Consider the following 24,403-nt stretch of genomic DNA (forward strand, 5'->3'; position numbering starts at 1 on the left):
AACGTCCTCTAGGTGGTTCACTAGAGACTAGCATGTAGTTCCTCTAACGGCCTCTAGGTGGTTCACTAGAGACTAGCATGTAGTTCCTCTAACGGCCTCTAGGTGGTTCAGCTAGCTCCATGTCAGCTACAAGCTAACCACAGCTAGCTCCCTGTCAGCTACAAGCTAACCGACTAAGAGGTCGGATTGGTGCTGTGATGCCATCTGTAGTGTTCCATCCTATTGGCTTGTTTATCCCTGGCTCTTTTCCAATTGGCTATTTGAGCTCAGGCTCTGATCCTATTGGCTAGTTGATCTCAGGCTCTGATCCTATTGGCTAGTTGATCTCAGGCTCTGATCCTATTGGTTAGGTGATCCAAGGCTCTGATTCTATTGGCTAGTTGAGCACACAGAGCAGACAGCCCAGGCGGCAGCAGGAAGGGCAGCAGGTGTTCATCTTGTTGTCATTGGCGACGACCTCCACCTCCATCAGGTCCTCCATGCTGTCCTCCATCAGGTCCGCGGCTTCCGCCCACGCCTGCTGGGTTGACTCCACGGACCAGAAGGGAACTGAGACCTGGAACCAGAACCACAGACCTGGACCTTGAAGAACCACAGAAATGGACTCACCAGATAACAGTCCTAGACCCCCAAGAACCAGAGACCAGAAGACCCGGACTTACTAGAATCACAGACCTGGACCCAAAAGAATCACAGACCTGCACTTACTCGAATCACAGCCCAAATCCACAGTCCTGGACCCACAAAACCCAAGGCCCACCAGAGAGACCAGAACTGTACACCTGGACCCGATCCACAAACCTGGACTTACCAGAACCCCAGACCTGAACCTGAACCACAGAACCTGACCATCCACCAGAACCACAGACCAGGACTAGAACCAGAGATCTGGACCCAGGTCGGGGGAGGAGTCTACCTTGAGCTGCATGTCTTGCAGCAGATCCTCCAATCCTGTGATGTGATTGGTCAGCCCCGGGATTGGCGCCTCCTCCACGGTGATCCAGGGGGTCTGGACTGACGCCGCGCGTGCAGCCACCCCCGCCATGGTGTCACATGACCCTGTTAGTAGTCACATGATCCTTTTATAATGTACTATAGTCACATGTCCCTGTTAGTAGTCACCTGACTCTGTAAGTAGTCACCTGACCCTGTTATAATGTACGATAGTCACATGACCCTAGATAGAACATATTATACTAAGGGTGGCCCCGTTTAAACTGATATAGAGTAAGAAAAGTACTCTATATAGTACACATACTGTTTCTTACTATATAGTAAGAAACAGTATGTGTTCTGGCTGACCTGTGTTGACCAATGGCGGGCTGACCTGTGTTGACCAATGGCGGGCTGACCTGTGTTGACCAATGCGCGTCGATCACAGCGCTGAGTCAGTGGAAACCGGCCAATCAGGTGGTTGGCCTTCTGGAGGTCGAACAGGAAGTGCTCGAGCGCGGACAGGAAGAGGACCCAGATTCGCTCTGCACTCTCTCTCTCCCCCGGGGAGGGCGAGCTAGGGTCACACTCGGCCAGCAGGCCCACCAGCCGCCGGGATAACCCTGGGAACAGTGGGGTCAAAGGTCAACACAGAACCATGTATGTATAGAACCATGTATGTATCGATGGAACGTATGTTTTCGTAGAACGTTGTCTGCAACAGACCACAATAACACTAACCTCTAACAGGTAAACAAACAGGTCGTACCAGAGAAGAACTTGTAGGCTAGACAGACAGGTCGTACCAGAGAAGAACTTGTAGGCTAGACAGACAGGTCGTACCACAGCAGATCTTGGACAAGACAAGACAAGTATGCTTTTTTGGCCAAGTATGCTCACACATACAAGGAATTTGGTCTCTGCATTTATCCCATCCGTGAATTAGTGAAAAACAGAGCACACACAGTAAGGTGAAGCACATACTAACCCGGAGCAGTGAGCCGCTACAGTGGTGCTCGGGGAACAGTGAGGGGTTAGGCGCCTTGCTCAAGGGCACTTCAGCCATGGATGTGGGCATGGGAGAGCAGTGCTCAACCACTTCCCCCGCCCACATTTTTCCTACTGGGTCGGGGATCGAACCGGCAACCCTTCAGTTTAAACGCTGAAGCCCTAACCAGTAGGCCACAGCTGCCCCATCTTGTAGGCTAGACAGACAGGTAGACAGACAGGGAGACAGACAGACAGGTCGTACCACAGTAGATCTTGTAGGCCAGCACTCTGCTCTCCTCCATCTCCTCTCTCAAGAAGCTGCCATCACAGCTGCTGCCCAGCGCGGACGAGAGCTGCTGGAAGCAGGAAGTGACCCGGCTCAGAGCTTCCTGTCCGCGCTCGCACTCACCCAGCTGCCGTCGTCTCACCTGCAGCTCGTCCACCGACCGCCGCCAGCGACTCATCTTGCAGACAGACAGGTAGAGAGACAGTTAGGCACTCAGCTAGAGAGACAGGCAGGAAGAGAGACAGCCAGGTAGAGAGACAGTTAGACACTCAGCTAGAGAGACAGGCAGGTAGAGAGATAGCCAGGTAGAGTCAGCCAGGTAGAGAGACAGCCAGGTAGAGAGTCAGCCAGGTAGAGAGACAGGGAGGTCTGGTCCTCACCACCTTCTGTCCTAGCCCCCTTGTGTCCAAGCCTCCTTGTATCCTAGCTAGGCGTTAGGAGACGTGTGCGTCCTCAGAGTCTCCAGATCACCTCTGCTCCTTCGAGAGGAGGCAAGGTTTCCAACACAGGTTAGGCTCCTCCCCTCTCCTCCCCCCTCCCCTCCCCTCTTTCCACTCTTCTTTCCCCTCCCACTCACCTCCTCTCTTCCCAGCCTTCTCTCTCCTCCCCTCCTCTCCCCTTTCTTCTCCCCTCCATTCTCTCCTTCTCTCCTCTCCTGTCTCCTCTCTTTCCCTCCCACATCCTCTCCTCCTCTTCTCTCTCCTCTCCTTCCACCTCCTCTCTTCCAGTAGACCTTTATCCTCTCCTCTCTCCTCCCCTCCCGTCTCCTCCCCTCCTCTCCCCTCTCCTCTCCTCCCCTCTCTCCTCTCCTCTCCTCCCCTCCCCTCTCCTCTCTCCTCCCATCTCCTTCCCTCCTCTCTCCTCTCCTCCTCTCCCCTCTCCTCCCCTCCCCTCCCCTCCCCTCCCCTCCCCTCGCCTCTCTCCTCCCCTCCCCTCCCCTCTCCTCTCTCCTCCCCTCTCCTCCCCTCTCCTCCCCTCTCCTGGGAGGTGGGAGGACTCCCTAGGCTCCATCTGTTAATTGCCTCTCGGCCCCTTGTGTGGTTCCCTCTCTCATTACACGAGGCTGGCTGTCTTCCTCTAACCTCCACCTGATGGAGGGGGTAGGATACAGGGGGTAAGATATAATAGGATGTAGCTGTAGGATATAGGAAGTATATATTCTTATTAAATGATTTTATTTTGTGTTCACTCTGTAAAGTGTCTTTGAGTATTTAGAAAAGCGCTATATAAATCAAATGTATACTGATTATTATATATATTTTATATTAGATGCAATTAAATGGTTAAAACGAAATATATATATACTGTATGTGTATATGTATATATATGTGTATATATTTTATATATATATATATATATATATATATATAGACAGAAGTTCTGCAACATATTCAGATGTCCACTGTGACCTAACTAGACGAAACAATCAGAGATCTTAGTTTTGTGTTTTATTAAAGATAAAAATAAACATTCACTGACACAGACATGACCCCACATCTAACAACTTCAGGCCTCGTTAAAATCCAAGAAGACTTGTAATTGATTGACTGTACAGAAGCAGACACTGCCATGGTGTGGTTCATCTGCACAGCTGATGAAACACTGGGCATTGACACACAGACGTTACACTTTCCAAGCAGCATGTCCGTCCTACAGGAGTGTTACAGGGCAGCTCAGGTGAAATAGATAAATTAATCTTCAAATGAAACATGTGTATGCTCGGAAAAATAAGCCGCTCTGAACAGCACTGTTTAACATGAGACCAGTTTCTGATCCAGAGTCAATTCTGTTTTGAAACCAACATGTTTTGTTTCAAAAACCAACATGAAACCAGTTCACAGCTAGACTCAACCAGTTTCACAGCTAGGGTCAACTCTGTTTTAACCTAGTACCAGTTTCACAACCAGAGTCAAATCAGTTTTAACCTGAAACCAGTTTCACACCCAGAGTCAACCAACCCAGAGTGTTAAATAAACCAAAAAAAACAGAAAGAACTGGTTACCATAGTAACACCACAATGTTCTACAACTCAATGCCGACCATATTTACACCACAGTGTTCTGGAACTCACAGGTTGCTATAGTTACACCAGTGTTCTAGAACTCCCATGTTGCCATAATTACCCCACACTGTTCTAGAACTCACAGGTTGCTATAGTTACACCAGTGTTCTAGAACCCACAGGTTTCCGTAGTTACCCCACAGTGTTCTAGAACTCACAGGTCGCTATAGTTACACCAGTGTTCTAGAACTCACAGGTTGCCATAGTTACACCACAGTGTTCTAGAACTCACAGGTTGCCACAGGGGTTACAAGAGTTACATACAGTTTGGAACAGTGGTTACCATAGTAACAGGATCTTGACAGTTTATCGAAATGAAGATGTTGGATAGCCTATAAATGACCAGAGTTACAAGGAGGTTGCATTTAATTTAGACATGAACTACACAGAAGAGTTTAAGATAAATAACACCATTCATATGGCTGCCAAGACTGAAGTCTATAAGTTCAGTTGAAATGTATGTGTCAGGATCAGGACTGAAGTGGGACCACATGGTGTCTACAGTAACAACCATATCATCATCCCGTATCCTCAGCTCTTCACCGTGATGATGTCCTTATCCAGTCTCCTCCAGGTGAAGCTATGTGTCAGTAATTGCTGGTGATTGTAGCTTAGAAAGGCTGGGCTGTTGTCCATGGCTCAGAGAGAGGGGTGCTGTGTGACTAGTCTTCAATAAGTTATGGAAGGGTTAGGGTACGGTGGGGTTAGGGTATGGTGGGGTTAGGGTATGCTGGGGTTAGGGTATGCTGGGGTTAGGGTATGGTGAAGTTTGTGTAGGGTGGCGTTAGGGTACGGTGGGGTTAGGGTACGGTGGGGTTAGGGTACGATGGGGTTAGGGTACAGTAGGGTTAGGGTACAGTGGGGTTAGGGTACGGTGGGGTTAGGGTACAGTAGGGTTAGGGTATGGTTAGGGTACGATGGGGTTAGGGTACATTAGGGTAGAGTAGGGTTAGGGTACGGTGGGGTTAGGGTAAAGTAGGGTTAGGGTACGGTAGAGTTAGGGTACGGTAAGGGTGGGGTTAGGGTATGGTGGGGTTAGGGTACAGTAGGGTTAGGGTAGAGTAGGGTTAGGGTACGATGGGGTTAGGGTACAGTAGGGTTAGGGTACGGTAGAGTTAGGGTACGGTAAGGGTGGGGTTAGGGTACAGTGGGGTTAGGGTACAGTAGGGTTAGGGTACGATGGGGTTAGGGTACGGTGTTGTGGTGGCCCAGCGTCTCCAGCAGCTCGTGACAGAGACATTGGCAGAAGCCGTAGAGGATGCAGAGCAGTAGGGTGAAGGGAACCAGGCTGACCAGGACCACCCCCAGCCACAGCTGACCAATCATCAGCAGGTAGATCCCGAGGGGGAGGGAGCTGAAGTACACCTGCAAACAAACACTCATTACCAGCTCCGTCGGTTCATTTAATCTGCCTTCACTGTCCATGTTGCTATGACAACTGAATGTCACCTCATCTGAGGGTTGCAGATTGTGTACTGGTTAAATATTATTAAGCAGATTGTTTACTAGTTAAAGTATTATGGAGGAAATTGTATACTAGTACTAGTTAAGGTATTATGGAGCAAATAGTATACTAGTACTAGTTAAAGTATTATGGAGCACATGGCGTACTAGTAATAGTTAAAGTATCATGGCGCAAATGGTGTACTAGCGCTAGTTAAAGTATCATGGAGCACATGGTGTACTAGTACTAGTTAAAGTATCAAGGAGCACATGGTGTCCTAGTACTAGTTATAGTATCATGGAGCACATGGTGTACTCTTACTAGTTAAACTAGTTAAGCCCACGGACAGGACGCACCAGGCAGAGGGCCCCCAGCACGCAGCGAGGGAGACTCCGGGAGGTCCAGGCGCGGCACTTGTGGGTGGAGGTGCTGCAGGGGAGCGAGGAGGGGTACAGCATGTTGATCATGCTCAGGGAGTCGGACGACTCGCCCGGCAGCTGCATGATGGTCAGCACCAGGCAGTCGGAGGAGGCCTCGCCCGCCGCTCCTCCCCGTTCCGCTCCCTCCACTCCTGTAATCAAACAAGGCCTTTACTGCCCCGCCCCCCTACGGACGGACACCAGACAAGGCCTTTACTGCCCCCCTATGGACAGACACCAGACAAGGCCTTTACTGCCCCCCTACGGACAGACACCAGACAAGGCCTTTACTGCCCCCCTACGGACAGACACCAGACAAGGCCTTTACTGCCCCCGCCCCCCTACAGACAGACACCAGACAAGGCCTTTACTGCCCCCGCCCCCCTACAGACAGACACCAGACAAGGCCTTTACTGCCCCCGCCCCCCTATGGATGGACGTCAGACAAGGCCTTTACTGCCCCCCTACGGACGGACACCAGACAAGACCTTTACTGCCCCCGCCCCCCTACGGATGGACGTCAGACAAGACCTTTACTGCCCCCCTACAGACGGACACCAGACAAGACCTTTACTGCCCCCCTACAGACGGACACCAGACAAGACCTTTACTGCCCCTGCCCCCCTACGGATGGACGTCAGACAAGGCCTTTACTGCCCCCGCCCCCCTACAGACAGACACCAGACAAGGCCTTTACTGCCCCCCTACGGACGGACACCAGACAAGACCTTTACTGCCCCCCTACAGACGGACACCAGACAAGACCTTTACTGCCCCCCTACGGACGGACACCAGACAAGACCTTTACTGCCCCCGCCCCCCTATGGACGGACGTCAGACAAGGCCTTTACTGCCCCCCTACAGACGGACACCAGACAAGACTCACACGGCTGAGAAGGACATCGTTATGCATGTCTGGCATGCTTTGAGATGGTCAGGGTGAGAGGGTGAGGGTTAGAGGGTGAGGGTTAGAGGTTGAGGGTTAGAGGGTGAAGGTTAGAGGTGAGGGTTAGAGGGTGAGGGTTAGAGGGTGAAGGTTAGAGGTGAGGGTTAGAGGGTGAGGGTTAGAGGGTGAAGGTTAGAGGTGAGGGTTAGAGGGTGAGGGTTAGAGGGTGCAAGTAGGAGGGTTGGAGGGTGAGGGTGAGGGTTAGAGGGTGAGAGTTAGAGGGTTAGGGTGAGGGTTAGGGTTAGAGGGTGAGGGTTAGGGTTAGCGGTAGGGTAACCATTAGAGGGTTAAGGTACGAGGTTGAGGGTCAGGGTGTGAGGGTGAGGGTTAGAGGGTGAGGGTTAGAGGGTGAGGGTCAGCGTGTGAGGGTGAGGGTTAGAGGGTGAGGGTTAAGGTTAGAGGGTGAGGGTCAGCATGTGAGGGTTAAGGTTAGAGGGTGAGGGTTAAGGTTAGAGGATAAGGGTCAGCGTGTGAGGGTGAGTTTACCAGTCAGGCTGTCTGGGCTCAGCACCACCTCGGTCCCGGAGGGCAGCCTGGCGTGGCCCAGCTGGTCGTGGCAGGACAGCACGGCCAGGACGTGGCGGTCGTCCTCCATCAGCCACACCTGCACAGAGAAACATCTGGGTGGGGCCACACATCTGGGTGGGGCCACACATCTGGGTGGAGCCAGACATCTTGGTGGGGCCACACATCTGGGTGGAGCCACACATCTGGGTGGAGCCAGACATCTTGGTGGGGCCACACATCTGGGTGGAGCCACAGAACTGGGTGGGGCCAAGGAAAGGAGGGGTTGAGGAAAGGAGCAAGGCGGAGATGGGACTGCTGAGCAGCTTCAGGGTCACAACCTTCCCACTTCGTAGAAAATCCAGTTTGCTAAATGTGGCCATACATCATCACACGCCAGGCGAGACAGGTCTGAACGTGTTCCCATGAGGGCTCACCTCCTCATCGGGGATGTAGGTCTCATGACGACAGAACGGACAGCTGACCACCGAAGGAGACGATTCCCCTGAGAGACAAGAGAAGAGTCAGGAGTAGGACCTGTTCCTGGTCTACCTCCTGTGTCTGTAGGGTCAGTGTGAGGGTCTCCCCAGACTAATTCAGGGTCAAAGGGGCATTTTCATTTTCTTTCCCTTTATTGTATTTCGGCAAATCATGTAAGAGGGTGAGGGGAGAGAGGGGGAGGGGGAGAGAGGGTCAGGGGGAGAGAGCGGGAGAGAGGGTGAGTGGAGAGGCTGAGGATAGAGGGTGAGGGAGGGGGAGAGAGGGTGAGGGGGAGCGAGGGTAAGGGTGAGAGAGGGTTAGGGTGAGAGACGGTGAGAGTGTGAGGGTAATGTGGAGAGAGGTTTCGGGAGAGAGAGGGGGAGGGGGAGAAATGGCGAGGAGAGAGGGTGAGGGTGAGAGAGGGTGAGGGGGAGAGAGGGTGAGGGGGATAGAGGGTGAGGGGGAGAGAGGGGGAGGAGACTCACCCACGTCCACCATCTTCTTGAGACACTTGAGGCAGACCCGGTGCAGGCAGGACAGCAGCTTGGGCCGCCGGCTGCGGCTGTCGTAGCGGTTGTAGCAGATCTTACACTCCAGCTCCTCCACAGTGTAGACCAGAGACTGGCCCCACACCTCCACCTGCAGCACGGGGCATTTATACCTCGCTTTTCTAACCAGTGGCCGCTCAAAGCGTTTTATAATATTGCCTCACATTCACCCATTCCTGCACACATTCACATAATAGATATAGATCTATGTGTATGTATATATGGTATGTTAGTGAAGATATTACCTTGCCTTCGGCGGCTGGGCCAGACTCCGCCCCCGGCAGCTGCTTCATGCTTTTGGCTGTTTCCCAGGCTCCACCAGGAAGTAGGGGTCATCCAATCTGAAGAGAGGAGTGTAATAGGTTATAGCTGCTTAGTTAGGACACTAGGTAGGTATTACTCAGGTAGGCTGTCATAAAGGCAATAAGGCATGGTCAGCAACCATCCTCAGGTAGGCTGTGGTCATAAAGACATGGTCAGCAACGATACTCAGGTAGGCTGTGGTCAGAAACAATACTCAGGTAGGCTGTGGTCAATAATATTACTCAGGTAGGCTGTGGTCATAAAGGCTGGTCAGCAACAATACTCTGGTGGGCTGTGGTCAATAATATTACTCAGGTAGGCTGTGGTCATAAAGACATGGTCAGCAACAATACTCGGGTAGGCTGTGGTCAGCAACAATACTCAGGTAGGCTGTGGTCAGTAATATTACTCAGGTAGGCTGTGGTCATAAAGGCTGGTGACTGGTCAGCAACAATACTAAGGTAGGCTGTGGTACGAAACAATATTCAGGTAGGCTGTGGTCAGCAACAATACTCAGGTAGGCTGTGGTCAACAACAATACTCAGGTAGGCTGGCTGTGGTTAGCAACAATACTCAGGTAGGCTGTACCGTCAGAAACAGTATTTAGGTAGACTGTGATGGTGTTATTGACATTTGTACAGTGCTTATCTTACTGGTTATTTTAACATTATTAATATTGCTGGACAAGTTCACAGTTTTCATCTCAATGTGGGTTTCAGATCGGTTATCAACACTTTGTGCACGAACGAAGAAATAAAGTGAAATAAATGGAATGACGGACGCTCGTCTATCATTATCATCCTGATGTAGGGCAGCTCCTGCTGCCACGTGATTGGCTGATATTTAAAAGAACGTTGTGTGTGTGTGTGTGTGTGTGTGTGTGTGCGTGTGTGTGTGTGTGGGTCGTGTGTTCTTTACCTGTTGGAATGTTCCTTCCTGTCCGTCTGTCCTCTGGCAGCCCCTCTCCTGCACACTGCAGCAGTTCAGCAGCAACAGCTCATTAACAGTCCCTTAACGTCCGGCCCGTGTATCAGGGCTACACAGATGCTAACGGAAAGATGCTAACGTGCCATCTTCCTCATCGTCATCTTCCTCGTTGTCATCTTCCTCATCATCTTCCTCGCCGCCTCGCGGGGTCGGTGAGTCACTTTAGATCTCAGGCGGGCATCCCAATCACTGCAGCATCAGCACCGATACATCTCTCCCCCTCGGTTGCCGTGGCAACGAACCCAAGGTGAAAGCAGCCCGTCCGCTGCCGCGCCTTCTGTCCCCCGTGACGAAAACACAAAGTTATTATACATAACTTGTTTGTCCATTTGTATTTTCACAGGCTTATCGGGTTATAGACACGCATCTTATGTAAAATGAAGTTCAGGGGACTTCTGAAGTGCATGAAGTCATTGGACATAAAATCACCTCGGGGAGGGAAGATGGGTCACCGTGTGTCTTGTTTTTAACAATTAAAGTATATTACATTGTATGGTGATTTATTTATTTGAATTCAGGATGCGTTTAAAAAGGTTCTGCAATACATGGGGACTTTGTAATAAAGGAGATGGGGGCGACGGAGCAAATATCGAATTGCACTCCGTCTCCCCTCCGTCACTTCCTGTTCTACGCCCTCCATCACTTCCTGTAACTCCACTTTAAAACCCAGCAGCCCCGTTGGAGCTTCGCGGGTCAATTTTTGAACATTTTTGGCGAAATCCGACTGATATCGGAGCCATCACAGCCGCTAAGATGGTAAGTCTTTTGTTTTCCAGTCCATATTTTTGTTTCAGTTGTCTCCTGACTTTCATTTTATGTTTTCGATGATTGAATCACGGCAGATTTCGCGCTCTGGTCAGACGTACAGTGAACGATGGCCGCCATTCATTGTTATCGCCTTTCTGTTCGGTAACTTTTCACTACCGGCTTTCGTCTGAATTATATAATTTATCAAAATTGTAACTGCTGTCTTCACCAGAAACTGTTTATAATTTGTATAACGAGTCTCCAGAACATTGGCGGGAGGGAACAATCTTGTAGCTATCAGTTTACTAACCCATTGCATTGGTTCCTGTTGTATATAGTCTGGAGCTTTTATTGTGTTAAATGGGAGATCTGTTATCATGGTTCCAGATATCCCTTTGTGTTTAGGAGTCCCACATATCTCCATGTCTTCTTTCCAAATGTACACCTCGTATGAAGAAAACATGCATTCAACAGCATAAGCGGTTGTATAGTTTATATTCGTGTGTAGTCTTGGTAAAGTAGTCAATCCCCACCCTTGTGATTTCTTACAGTCCTACATACTCCTGTGTACCAGCGCAGGCTTTAATTCCCAGATAGTCTCATCCAGAGGCTCTGGTCCCATCTAAATCGATAGGAAATGGTCTAACCTGTAACTGTGCAAAGTCTGCATGTTAAGCTTAGTTTCGTGTCTCTTCCACGCCTCAACAGGGCAGGGCTGGATATGATCAATTTGCTTAAAATCTTTATTTTATTTTTACAAGCTAGACTCCAACATGCATGTATAAATCCTTGGACCGAAAAACAAACATGGAATCCGACTTCCTGCTCAGTCTTCTTCCGCTTCCGATTTATGCACGCATGCATTTGTATGCACGTTATAAATACGTGCATACAAATGCACATGCATCCACAATGATGAATTTATACATTTGTCTGAATATGCACACTTGGACCGATTCCTATGGAGTGGGCTCGGCCTCTGCACCGGGTATTGCAAATCCGAGTTGCAATAAGTCTTTCAGTTTTATTGTCCATCTACCTGTCTGTTGGATCATCCAATCCGTCGACTTCCCCTATCCTAACCATGATCTCAACTTTGAGACTTATTTCTTTGTGTAATCATTTGTTATACATCTTGTATGCATTTCATGATGGGCAATGAAGTTCTACTTTTGCCATCTCAACCCACGTTGACCTGAGGCATCATTGTTTGTCTGTAGACGGTGGGAAAGAGCAGCAAGATGCTGCAGCACATAGACTTCAGGATGAGGTGCATCCTGCAGGACGGCCGGATCTTCATCGGGACGTTCAAGGCCTTCGACAAACACATGAACCTCATCCTCTGTGACTGCGATGAGTTCAGGAAGATCAAGTAAGACCCCGGCCATATCTTTATTAACGTCAGCATCTCTAGTGTAACATCACCTTGTCCACCTAATATTTCCGACAGTATTAACTTCAGCCTAATATATATATTATATACACACACATATTATCGTAGGTGTTTCGAGACACTTGTTTACAAAATCTCCAATGTTTTTGCCAAGGCCGTTGTATTGGTTTTCATTGTACGCCTAGACCATGCTTAACTGGCCTCTCGCCAGGCCTCTCGACGTCAGGCTACGGCCTCCGTGCGTCACGTCCCTGCTGCATATAGGCACCAATACATTGATGAATGAGAAATGTGTATAAATATATCCATATCCAATGTCTTCATGACACATGTATTTTTAATGTTTGTTGTCCTTAGACGGCCTGTTGTAACTTATGTGGTTGTGTTGATATCTTGCTTTGTTTGTGGGGTTGTGTTGACATCTTGTTGTACGGTGTTGATGGCTTGTTTGTGGGGTTGTGTTGACGTCTTGCTGTTTGTGTGCAGGCCAAAGAACTCTAAGCAGCCGGAGCGCGAGGAGAAGAGGGTGCTGGGTTTGGTTCTGCTGCGCGGGGAGAACCTGGTCTCCATGACGGTAGAAGGACCACCACCAAAAGACGTGAGACACCCAAAACCTGTGACCTAATCACTGATCTCCTGTACCCTCCTGGCTGTTGTCCACATCTGACCTTTGACCTTGTGTGTTCCAGACGGGCATCGCCAGGGTTCCGCTGGCGGGCGTGGCCGGTGGCCCCGGGGTTGGGCGCGCTGCAGGGCGTGGTGTGCCAGCAGGAGCTCCCATGCCCCAGGCCCCCGCTGGTCTGGCTGGACCAGTCAGAGGAGTGGGCGGGCCATCGCAACAGGTAAACGTGACGACCATTTGGAGCCTGTGACATGTGTAGTGTTATGGGTGCATTAGGGCTGAAACAGTTACCGGTTGTCCACCTAAACCACGTTTAAATTCGTAGTCAGACTGTTTTGAATTGTAATCATAAAAATGGCGTTTGATGACAGCGGTTCAACTTAAGTTAGCAACAGCCTCCCAAGCGTAGCATGCAAAGCGGGAACGTTTACTTCATGAAAATGTGGTGCGAGGCAGTGACTGTGCTCCAGAGATTATTATTCAGCCTCCTAAGAGGACCCAATGTATTTTCTCACCAGGCACATCATGAAAGAACTAGACATTGAGAAAAATCAGAATGTGTCAACTATCAATTACTGTACGACTATGCAGAGTTTCCAATAACAATCTGAGTGATGGAATTCATCACGCAGCCTACTGGCCCGTGAGTGGGCTGCGTGATGAATTCCATCACTCGTCTAAGGTGGCTACTGCAGTGGGTTCTGTGTATTAAGTGACTCATGTACCATATGTTTTATGTATCCCAGGTGATGACCCCCCAGGGCCGCGGAACGGTTGCCGCGGCAGCAGCAGGCGCCAGCATCGCAGGAGCGCCGACGCAGTACCCTCCTGGTCGCGGAGCCCCTCCCCCAATGGGCCGTGGAGCCCCGCCCCCTGGTGAGTTGAGCTCTGGTGGTGGACTGGTCATGGTTTGGGGGAGACTGGTGATGTTGTGGGCAAACTGGTGTTGGTTTTGAAGGTTTTTAACACCCAACGTTTTGGCTTCACAGGAATGATGGGCCCACCGCCCGGCATGAGGCCCCCCATGGGCCCACCAATGGGAATGCCTCCTGGCCGTGGAGCACCAATGGGAATGCCCCCTCCTGGCATGAGGCCACCGCCCCCTGGCATGAGAGGTAATGGTGTGTGTGTGTGTGTGTGTGTGTGTGTGTGTGTGTGTGTGTGTGTGTGTGTGTGTGTGTGTGTGTGTGTGTGTGTGTGTGTGTGTGTGTGTGTGTGTGTGTGTGTGTGTGTGTGTGTGTGTGTGTGTGTGTGTGTGTGATAAAGAGGCTCCTTTCTGTATTTAAAAACCACACATGCTCGCTGATGGGTGCCGTTTCTCACATCTTTTCTGGTTTTCTTCCTGGTCATGTTGCTTGTATACTATGTATTGAACTGTAAATCACGGCAGTTTGAAACATTCAACAATGCTCCCCACTCAGTTTGTTATTTAGTGTGTGCCACAGTGTGTAAACACACTCAAAACTTCCCAAGAGAAACAAGGGGAAAGAATCATCACTGATTTACCAGAACATTAAACGGAATTATGAAAGTATTACCACTATAACATCCTTGAGATAACTCCGTCCAGCTCCTAAAGCAGTTTATAAGCCATGTGATTTTTATTACACGGCAGTCTTTCACTGCCAAACTCATTTACCTACAGCCCAGTGATCGGTCAGATCCGGTATTTTAATATATATATATGATTATTATGATTATATAATTGAGTATTTAAACCCAGCAAATGGCCTTCTCTGAGTAGGGTAATTGCATATTAGACAGAATTGTAGGCTTGACATATCATGCATAATAAAGTTCTATCACCATTGGTTCATCTTTTACTTTTTGTAACTTCCACAAATGCCATATACCCAGTGACATGAAGAATAAAAAAATATGCTGTGCAAGCCTTCTACCTTTGAGACCATTTTTGTGTCATGTGACCTCTGTACTAATCGGAACTCTCTCCCTCTCTAGGCCCGCCTCCCCCAGGCATGCGCCCACCCAGACCCTGAACGACACCCTCCCCCTCCTCCCATCCCCGCCTGGCTAGTTGTATAGTTTCAACTTTTGTGTTTTATGTTTTTTTTAATAAAGAGTCCTTGGGACATTTTGACTTACTACTTTGTGTCTGTTCCTTGGTAACTTGTTCTCACTCACTATTATCACTACTATATAGATGCTCTTGCTACTATAGAGATAGTTATAGTCACTCCTACAGAGATGGGAAATTCACTATCACTGCTATAGAGCTGGTTAAATACACTGCGATGGAGATGGTTATTCACTCACTACTATAGTGTTGAATACATTATGATAGAGCTGGTTAAAATACTCACTGATACAGAGATGTTTATACGCACTAACTGCTATAGAGATGGTTAAATGCACTCGCTACTATAGGGATGGTGAAATACCCTATTTAACCATGTATAGCAGTGATAGTGGCTAAAGAGGTCAAATTCACTATCTTGTTAAAGAGCTGCTAAAACATTAATGTATGCAGACTAAACATCCAATGTTTTTAATTTGAAACCAACGAAAGGATTTCATGAAATTTCAATAAATTTAAGCAGTTTATTCCTCCGACCGCTAGGGCGGACCTAGCGTCCTCCTTCCACTTCCGCACACGGTCCGTCACTTCCGCCAACACATTCCCCTTACCCACACGTGAGCGCCGTGGACACGAGCGTAGAGAAACAAATTGTTTTGATCAGTTTCCGATCTGATCTGGAAACGAAGTGATCGTTTCCACCAGACGTCACCATGTTGAGTGAACTGGACCTGGTCGGAACCATCCTGGACGATGATGAGGTTCTGGAAGAACCGGAGACGGACTCTGAGGATGGAGAAGTAAGTTTATGTTGTGGGCTACACGCTGCTAGCCTAGTGGTAGAGACTCATAGCCATGGAGTAACGTAAGAGGACAGGCTTATAGTCATGTAAAAAGGTAAAGACTCATAGCTTAGTGATTGAGAATGGTAGAGACTCATGTCTCATAGCCGTGGAGTAACGTAAGAGGACAGGCTTATAGTCATGGTGAAAGGTAAAGACTCAGCCTGGCTATAGATAAGGTACAGAATCATAGCTCTAGAGAAAGGTACAGACTCATAGCATGGCTATAGGGAAAGATACAGACTCATAGCTCTAGAGAAAGGTACAGACTCATAGCTCTAGATAAAGGTACAAACTCAGATATAGATACAGGTACAGACTCAGCTGTAGATTAAGTTACAGACTTATAGCTGTAGAGAAAGGTACAAACTCAGCTATAGAGAAAGGATCATAGAGAAAGGTACAGACTCTGCTGTAGATTAAGTTACAGACTTGTAGCTCTAGAGAAAGGTACAAACTCAGCTATAGATAAGGTACAGACTCTGCTATAGTTCAAGGTACAGTCTCATAGCTGTAGAGATAGGTACAGACTCTGTGTTGTGTGTCGGTACATGCAGTAGGTTCCACAGTACATCAGTCCGCAGCGTGACTGAAGGTGTTGTGTTGTGTGGCAGGCAGACCAGCCCATCGTGCTGAACAGGAAGAAGAAGGAGGCTCGGCAGGGCCGTGGCACCGGAGACTTCAACAGCAACTTTGAGTTCGGGGCGCGAGATGCCCCTGACGACCAGGACTGGGCACTGGCTGACGTGATGTCACAGCTCAAGAAGAGGGTGAGTGTCCGCCGCTCTGAGCTCTGCTGGGCGGGGGCGGGGGGGGCAGGCAAGTTCAGAGATCACAGAGATGTCATTCAGCATGGTCAAAGGTTTCACCAATAATCCAGAGGGGTTTTGGGGGGGGGGCGGTATACCCTGTGTGTCTTACTGTAATTTTGGGGTACTATACCCTCAGTGTCTAACTGTAGTTTTGGGGTACTATACCCTAGGTCTAACTGTAGTTTTGGGGTAGTATACCCGGGTGTCTAACTGTAGTTTTGGGGAACTATACTTACAGTACAGTAAATTTGGGGTACTATACCCTGAGGTCTAACTGTAGTTTGGGGGGTCTTACTGTAGTTTTGGCATACTGTACCTGGGGCTCTAACTGTAGTTTTGGGGTACTGTAACCAGGCCTCTAGCTGTAGTTTTGGGGGCACTATACCGGGGGTCTTAACTAGTTTTGGGGTACGCTACCCGGGGCTCTAACTGTATTTTTTTTTTCAGAGCGCTCCGACCACGCTAGACGAGAAGATCGATAAAGTGAGGAAGAGGAGGAAAATGGAGGTGAGTGTTGATGAAATCTGCTTAGTCGCTGCTGCTGATGCTGCTAGTTGCCATGGTGATCACTAACAGGGATGCTCTTCACAGGAGAAGTCTGGCACAGGCACCAAGCAGGAGGAGGAGGAGGAGGAGGAAGGGGAGGAGGAAGGTGATGACGACGATGAGGAGGACGACGAGGAGGAGGACGGCGATGATGGAGACGTTAAACCGGCCCCAGAGGAGCCAGGAGAGAGTGAGGATGATGAGGATGAGTTTGACTCTGCTGACGAAGAGGTTCTCACCAAAGCCGGTAACTACATGCACACCAACAACTAAATATGTCATCGTTCGCGGTTAAATACACGTCTAACCTCTGTGTGTGTGTCCATGTGTAGACACTCTGAGGGATAAATCGGGAAAGAAGAGGAAAAGAGACGAGGTATGTCCTGTTGCCATGGTTTTTAGTCTTTTTTAGTGTGGTCCCTTTAGTGTTTTCTGTCTGTAACTGTGTGACCTGCCTTGGCCAGGTCACCTTTGAAAAAAAACAACACTTAATCTCAATGTGACTTACTATAGGATCCACAGCAGTTCCTTACTGTGTGTGTGTGTGTGTGTGTGTGTGTGTGTGTGTGTGTGTGTGTGTGTGTGTGTGTGTGTGTGTGTGTGTGTGTGTGTGTGTGTGTGTGTGTGTGTGTGTGTGTGTGTGTGTGTGTGTGTGTGTGTGTGTGTGTGTGTGTTAGGCTCCAGACTGCTTCTATGAGGATGCCTCTAACTATGATGACAAGCTGATGTTTCAGGACATGAACCTGTCCCGACCCCTGCTCAAGGTGAACTTTGACCTCTCACTCATATTAAGAGCATGTGTGTATGTATATATCGATATTTATCTAACTATGTAGATGTATTTCTGTGTATGTGTGTGTAACAGGCCATCAGCACCATGGGGTTCCGGGAGCCCACCCCGGTGCAGAAGGCCTGTATTCCTCTGGGTCTGCTGGGTCGTGACCTCTGCGCTTGCGCTGCCACTGGCACAGGTACCGACCAATCACGTCACACACAGTCTCTCTGTCTGCTCTCTGATTGGCTGGCTGACCCTCTGTCTGCTCTGTGATTGGCTGACCCTGTGCTCCTCCCCCAGGTAAGACGGCGGCGTTCATGCTGCCCGTGCTGGAGCGGCTGCTCTACAAGCCCAAGGAGACGCAGGTGACCCGGGTCCTGGTGCTGGTCCCCACCAGGGAGCTGGGCATCCAGGTCCACTCGGTGGCCCGACAGCTGGCCCAGTTCACCCCCATCTCCACCTGCCTGGCCGTCGGTATGTCAGCCCTCTAACCCTCTAACCCCTCACCCTGTCACCCAGAAAGGACTAATCCCCCCCCACCCTCTATCCAGACTACTTTAACCCCCTGTCTGTCTGTCTGTCCTCATCCTGTCTCTCTGTTTGTCTGTCTTTCTGTCTGTCCTCATCCTGTCTGTCTGTCTCTCCTCATCCTGTCTGTCTGTCTCTCCTCATCCTGTCTGTCTGTCTCTCCTCACCCTGTCTCTCCTCATCCTTCTGTCTCTCCTCACCCTTTCGGTCGTCTCTCCTCATCCTGTCTGTCTCTCCTTACCATGTCTGTCTGTCTGTCTGTACTCACCCTGTCTGTCTGTCTCTTCAGGTGGTCTGGATGTGAAGTCCCAGGAGGCGGCGCTGCGCTGTGGTCCAGACGTATTGATCGCCACGCCGGGTCGTCTGATCGATCACCTCCACAACACGCCCTCCTTCCAGCTCACCAACATAGAGATCCTGATCCTGGACGAGGCTGACCGGTAAGATACAGCTACCTGATATACTGTATACTAGGGCTTCAGCCATGCACAGTCACTTGTAAGACACATGGTCTGTTTTTACTGTGTTTCAGGATGCTGGATGAGTACTTTGAGGAGCAGATGAAGGAGATCATCAGGATGTGTGCCTACCAGAGACAGACCATGTTGTTCTCCGCTACTATGAGTGACGAGGTAGGACTGCGACTAGGCTGACGTAGATCTACTACTGCTGCTACTAGTAGTAGTGTATGTGTAGTGTATCTAGGTGATGTAGTATATATGTGATGTACTATCTATGTGGTGTGTATCTAGGTGATGTAGTATCTATATGTGGTCAATCTAGGTGATGTATCTATGTGTTGTGGATCTAGGTCAAGGACCTGGCCTCAGTGTCCCTGAAGCAGCCTATCAGGATCTTCGTGAACAGCAACACGGACGTAGCTCCGTTCCTCCGTCAGGAGTTCGTCAGGATCCGACCCAACCGAGAGGGAGACCGCGAGGCCATCGTAGCCGGTTAGCACCCACTCCACATTAGCATACCGTTAGCTTTAGCTCAACATTAGCCTACCGTTAGTATAAGCTCCACATTACCACGATGTTAGCATTATCTCAAAATGAGCCTACCTATAGCATTAGCTCGACATTAGCATACCGTTAGCATTGGCGCAAGAGCTCAAAATGTGCCTTCCGTTAGCATTAGCTCAACATTAGCTCCAAATATGCCTACCGTTCGCAATACTTCGACATTAGCATACCTTTAGCATTAGCTCGACATTAGCATGCTGGTGACATTAGCGTACTTTGTACAGTATGCGAGGTGTGTAATAATCTCTTGGTTCCAGCCCTGGTGACCAGGACGTTCCAGGACCACGTGATGCTCTTCACCCAGACCAAGAAGCAGGCCCACCGCCTGCACATCCTGCTGGGCCTGCTGGGTGTCAAGGCGGCCGAGCTCCATGGCAACCTCAGCCAGACTCAGAGGCTGGAGAACCTGAGGTACACAACGTACTCAATACATACAATGATAAACTTTTTTTACCTTTCATATGTAAATTTATTGATTGATGCGTAGATCAGCAGCATATGTCATAACCCTAAACAGTCAGGTGATGTTGTGTCTCCAGGCGTTTTAAAGACGAGCAGATCGACATTTTGGTCGCTACGGACGTGGCCGCGAGAGGTCTGGACATCGATGGAGTCAAAACGGTACCAGGCTGCACCTAGACTACACCTGACTAGATCTAGACTACACTAGTCTAGATCTAGAATACACTAGACTAGATCTAGACTACACTTGACTAGATTAGATCTAGATCTAGACTAGATTAGATACAGATAAATACAGATCTAGCTAGACTAGATCTAGAATACACCTGACTAGATCTAGACTACACTAGTTTAGATCTAGCCAACAATAGTCTAGATCTAGACTACACTAGATCTAGATCACCACCAGACTACAGCTAGACTACACTAGACTACATTAGACTAGATCTAGACCACCACAAGACTAGATCTAGACCAGATCTGCCGGTCACTAACCTGTCTGTGTGCAGGTCACTTACCCGTCTATGTAACCTGTCTGTGTGCAGGTCATTAACCCGTCTGTGTGTAACCTGTCTGTGTGCAGGTCATTAACCCGTCTGTGTGTAACCTGTCTGTGTGCAGGTCATTAACCCGTCTGTGTGTAACCTGTCTGTGTGCAGGTCATTAACCCGTCTGTGTGTAACCTGTCTGTGTGCAGGTTATTAACCCGTCTGTGTGTAACCTGTATGTGTGCAGGTCATTAACCCGTCTGTGTGTAACCCGTCTGTGTGCAGGTCATTAACCTGTCTGTGTGTAACCCGTCTGTGTGCAGGTCATTAACTTCACCATGCCCAACACGGTGAAGCACTATGTGCATCGCGTGGGGCGCACGGCGCGTGCGGGCCGGGCGGGCCGCTCGGTGTCCCTGGTGGGCGAGACGGAGCGCCGCATGCTGAAGGACATTGTGAAGACAGCCCGGAACACCGTGAAGGCCCGGGTCATCCCCACAGGTACGCACACACACAGACAGACAGACAGGTACACAGACACAGGTAGACAGGTACATACACACACAGGTAGACCTTCAAGAACACTGTGAAGGCCCAGGTCATCCCCACAGGTACGCACTCAGACAGGTACACAGACAGACAGGTACACAGACAGAAAGACGCATACAGGGGTCAAACAGGTGGACAGACCGCATTATTATAACCTCAGAATTTACTGTGTGTCTATGTCCCTCTACCAGAGGCTCTTACACTGTGTGTCTATGTCTCTCTACCAGAGGTTCTTACACTGTGTGTCTATGTCTCTCTACCAGAGGCTCTTACACTGTGTGTCTATGTCTCTCTACCAGAGGCTCTTACACTGTGTCTATGTCTCTCTACCAGAGGCTCTTACACTGTGTGTCTATGTCTCTCTACCAGAGGCTCTTACACTGTGTGTCTATGTCTCTCTACCAGAGGCTCTTACACTGTGTGTCTATGTCCCTCTACCAGAGGCTCTTACACTGTGTGTCTATGTCCCTCTACCAGAGGCTCTTACACTGTGTGTCTATGTCTCTCGGCCCTCTCTCTAGATGTGGTGGTGAGGTTTGCCTCTCATATTCGGGCTATTGAGAAGGACGTCTACGCCGTCATGAGACTGGAGAGAGAGGAGAGGGAGATGGCTGCATCTGAGGCCCAGGTGTGTGTGTGTGTGTGTGTGTGTGTGTGTGTGTGTGTGTGTGTGTGTGTGTGTGTGTGTGTGTGTGTGTGTGTGTGTGTGTGTGTGTGTGTGTGTGTGTGTGTGTGTGTGTGTGTGTGTGTGCTGACCCTCCTGTGTGTGTGTGTTCAGCTGAGCGTGGCCCAGAAGCGTCTCACCAAGCAGGAGGAGGTGGCCCCGGAGAGGACCTGGTTCCAGACGCCTCAGGACAGGAAGAAGGAACGCAGTGAGTGACACACTTCCTGTCTGGTCCAGTGTAACATGGTGTGTTACATGTTGTTTAACATGGTGTGTATCATTATATGTATCATGGTATCCATGTTACATGGTGTGCACTATGAAATGCATCATGGTATGTAAAGGTGTCACCTGTGTTCTTAACATGTATGTAACATGGACGGATGGGGTTCTAGTGTCACATGGTCTTAACATATATGTAACATGAACGGATGGTGTTCTAGTGTCCAAGGCTCTGCAGGACTTTGACCTGGCTCTCAGAGGGAAGAAGAAGAGGGAAAAGTTCCTCAAGGATGGAAAGAGGAAGGAGCTGACAGTAAGTATGGTGGTGGTGGTGGAGAGGGTGGAGGCTGGGTGGTCGAGGGGCTGGGTGGTGGAGGGGATGGAGGCTGGGTAGAGGAGGGGATGGTGGCTGGGTAGAGGAGGGGATGGAGGCTGGGTAGAGGAGGGGATGGAGGCTGGGTAGAGGAGGGGATGGTGGCTGGGTAGAGGAGGGGATGGAGGCTAGGTGGTGGAGGGGATGGAGGCTGGGTGGTGGAGGGGATGGGGGCTGGATGGAGGTCATAAAGACTGGGTGGTGGAGGGTATGGGGGCTTGGGTGGTGGAGGGGATGGAGGCTGGGTGGAGGAGGGGATGGGGGCTGGATGGAGGTCATAAAGACTGGGTGGTGGAGGGGATGGGGGCTGGATGGAGGTCATAAAGACTGGGTGGTGGAGGGGATGGGGGCTGGGTGGAGGGAATGAAGGCTGTGTGGTGGAGGTGATGGAGGCTTGGTGGAGCTCGAAGTGACGTAGATAATGTGTGACTGTGTTTAGGTAGAGCACAGGGCTCAGTTTGAGGCTGGGTTGTGGAGGTGACGTAGCTAATGTGTGACTCTGTGTAGGCAGAGGACAGGGCTCAGTTTGAGGCTGGGTTGTGGAGGTGACGTAGATAATGTGTGGCTGTGTGTAGGCGGAGGACCGGGCCCAGATGGAGCTGCTGAAGTCCCAGATGTATGCTGAGCGAGCCGCCAAGAGAGAGAGACGGCCCCAGAGAGCCAGAGCCATGCCGGAGGAAACGGCGGCCCCCAAAGGTCAGAACACCTCATTACAGTTACTGTTATTATTTATGAAAACCATGACATTCACCCAAAACCTTAGGAGAAAATGGTTCTTGATGTAAATGTGAGCTTTTAATCAACAAAAGATGTGTTCTGTCTGTCTGTCTGCAGCCAAGCCAAAGCCAGCTAAGACTACGAAGAATTCAGTGTTTGACAAAGAGCTGACCAACACTAGCAGCAAGGTTCTCAAACAATACAGAGCTGGGTAAGTACCTCTGTCTGTCTGACCCCCTGACTGTCTTTCTGTCTCTCTGTCTGTCTGTCTTCCAAATGTCTTTCCAGCTTGGATTTTATTGGTTGTACATGCTAATCTTGAACAGCGCTAGTGCTGCTGTGCAATTTCATGGAAACTCTGCACAAACAACCTTTCAGTTTGATGATAATTTGAAGTACCCCTAAACGTTCAAAGATGTGTGTCGTAATTGGAACTTAATTGGGTTGTGTTGCTAATGAGAGCAACACATAGCAAAATTAACGTAGACTATTTTTATTGGCCAATTCTGCTATAATGTCAACAAGTTTCACATGCAATTTTTAGCTACTAGTGTCGTGTTATGAGTCAATGGCGGAGTGATGGGGCATTGTTCTAGGTGTGCTGTGTTGCTTATTTGATCACATTCTAAAGGTGTAGTTGACCTATCCGATCACTCGGATCAGAACTACCTGCGGTTGTAACCCATGTTGTCTTGTAGGCCATCATTTGAAGACCGGAAGCGCCTAGGGATGTCCAACAGGAGAGGAGGAGGAAGAGGAGCACGAGGAGCAGGAGGAAGAGGTGGGGGAGGAGAAGGAGGAAGAGAAGGAGGGGGAAGAGCAGGAGGGCGAGGAAGAGGAGCTGGAAGAGGAAGAGGAGGGAGAGGAGGCGGAGAAGGAGGTGGAGGTGGACCATGGAGAGGAGGTGGAAGTGGAGCAGGAGGAAGAACAGCAGGAGGAAGAGGTGGAGGAGGAAGAGGTGGTGGAGGGCGAGGCGGAAGAGGTGGAGGAGGAAGAGGTGGAGGCGGAGGGAGAGGTGGATTCAAATCAAGGTAAGTCTTTAATCAAACCATTCTATAACAACATGATCATTCTATAATCACATCAACAGGTCTATACTAACAGGATCAGTCTAATAACATGAACCATGTATTATATCATGCAATAACAGTATGATGGTTCTCTGTGTTTCAGGCCCAGTAGGAGCTGAGCAGTCTTCGGTCGTCCCCTGTAGCTCTTGGATGTTCTGTGTTCTTCATGTTCCTCAGTTAGATGTGTTTAATAAAGATTTCTTTAATAAAGTGTTTGGTAAAGATTTGATGAATGTACTGACTCACCACAACATCACCGTACATCACTACATCGACAAATCCACTTACGTTACGCGTAACGTAACTTCATATGATCTTCAAACAACATTTTGTTTTCATCTGTTTGTCAGCGTTACTAAAATAAGACGGTGACTTTGAGAAAGCTGGAGTTAAATCATTTGTTTTTTTATTTGCCAACCAGTTTGTTGACGTGCTGCTCCGCTCTCAAATCGGCATTTCAATAACAGTGCTCGTTAAAACATTTATACACAAGACAGTAGTAGCTTTAAAAGAAGTAAGAAGCTTAAGAACAAAATATAATGCAGCCATAGGTACACCTAGGCATTAGACAGTACAGAGACGGGTTATTAAGGAGCAGGTCATAAAGCAACAGGTAGGGGTTAGACAGTACA

General features: G+C 49.4%; 4 protein-coding genes across 6 annotated transcripts; 2 read left to right on the plus strand and 2 right to left on the minus strand.

Annotated features, from left to right (window-relative positions):
- Positions 1–376: 376 nt before the first annotated feature.
- On the minus strand, positions 377–2,387 carry LOC311338350 (regulator of G-protein signaling 9-binding protein; the record flags this gene model as incomplete). Its single annotated transcript, XM_084463580.1, has 4 exons — positions 377–556; positions 917–1,059; positions 1,353–1,556; positions 2,186–2,387. 4 exons carry the CDS (start codon positions 2,385–2,387, stop codon positions 377–379), a joined length of 729 nt encoding a protein of 242 aa, XP_084319706.1.
- A 3,068-nt stretch (positions 2,388–5,455) lies between these two features.
- On the minus strand, positions 5,456–8,904 carry LOC311339353 (E3 ubiquitin-protein ligase RNF182; the record flags this gene model as incomplete). The annotated part of the gene is made up of 6 exons (XM_084464731.1): positions 5,456–5,635; positions 6,071–6,285; positions 7,566–7,683; positions 8,021–8,088; positions 8,549–8,702; positions 8,857–8,904. 6 exons carry the CDS (start codon positions 8,902–8,904, stop codon positions 5,456–5,458), a joined length of 783 nt encoding a protein of 260 aa, XP_084320857.1.
- Positions 8,905–10,531: 1,627 nt separating this feature from the next.
- On the plus strand, positions 10,532–14,766 carry snrpb (small nuclear ribonucleoprotein polypeptides B and B1). Of its 2 annotated transcripts, none has more exons than XM_084463766.1 (7): positions 10,532–10,657; positions 11,869–12,020; positions 12,528–12,639; positions 12,731–12,883; positions 13,410–13,539; positions 13,653–13,778; positions 14,623–14,766. In XM_084463766.1, the coding sequence occupies exons 1-7, from the start codon at positions 10,655–10,657 to the stop codon at positions 14,658–14,660; spliced, it is 714 nt and encodes a 237-aa protein (XP_084319892.1). In that variant the 5' UTR covers positions 10,532–10,654; the 3' UTR covers positions 14,661–14,766. The 2 variants fall into 2 exon arrangements, with proteins under 2 accessions (XP_084319892.1, XP_084319891.1); XM_084463765.1 differs by having other exon boundaries at positions 13,410–13,537; positions 13,642–13,778.
- Positions 14,767–15,321: 555 nt separating this feature from the next.
- ddx27 (DEAD (Asp-Glu-Ala-Asp) box polypeptide 27) lies at positions 15,322–23,959 on the plus strand (the record flags this gene model as incomplete). 2 transcript variants are annotated; one of them, XM_084464772.1, is made up of 21 exons in its annotated part: positions 15,322–15,498; positions 16,155–16,310; positions 16,800–16,859; positions 16,944–17,145; positions 17,231–17,274; positions 17,576–17,662; positions 17,764–17,869; positions 17,974–18,147; positions 18,491–18,641; positions 18,734–18,833; positions 19,013–19,154; positions 19,484–19,637; positions 19,766–19,847; positions 20,500–20,677; positions 21,247–21,353; positions 21,504–21,597; positions 21,833–21,924; positions 22,560–22,680; positions 22,819–22,912; positions 23,400–23,732; positions 23,875–23,959. In XM_084464772.1, the coding sequence occupies exons 1-21, from the start codon at positions 15,412–15,414 to the stop codon at positions 23,888–23,890; spliced, it is 2,580 nt and encodes an 859-aa protein (XP_084320898.1). In that variant the 5' UTR covers positions 15,322–15,411. The 2 variants fall into 2 exon arrangements, with proteins under 2 accessions (XP_084320898.1, XP_084320899.1); XM_084464773.1 differs by lacking the exon at positions 23,875–23,959 and having other exon boundaries at positions 23,400–23,736.
- Between the last annotated feature and the right edge of the window lie 444 nt (positions 23,960–24,403).

This window comes from Micromesistius poutassou, assembly GCF_964030765.1.
Source record: "Micromesistius poutassou genome assembly, chromosome: 2".
NCBI classification, from domain to species: domain Eukaryota; kingdom Metazoa; phylum Chordata; class Actinopteri; order Gadiformes; family Gadidae; genus Micromesistius; species Micromesistius poutassou.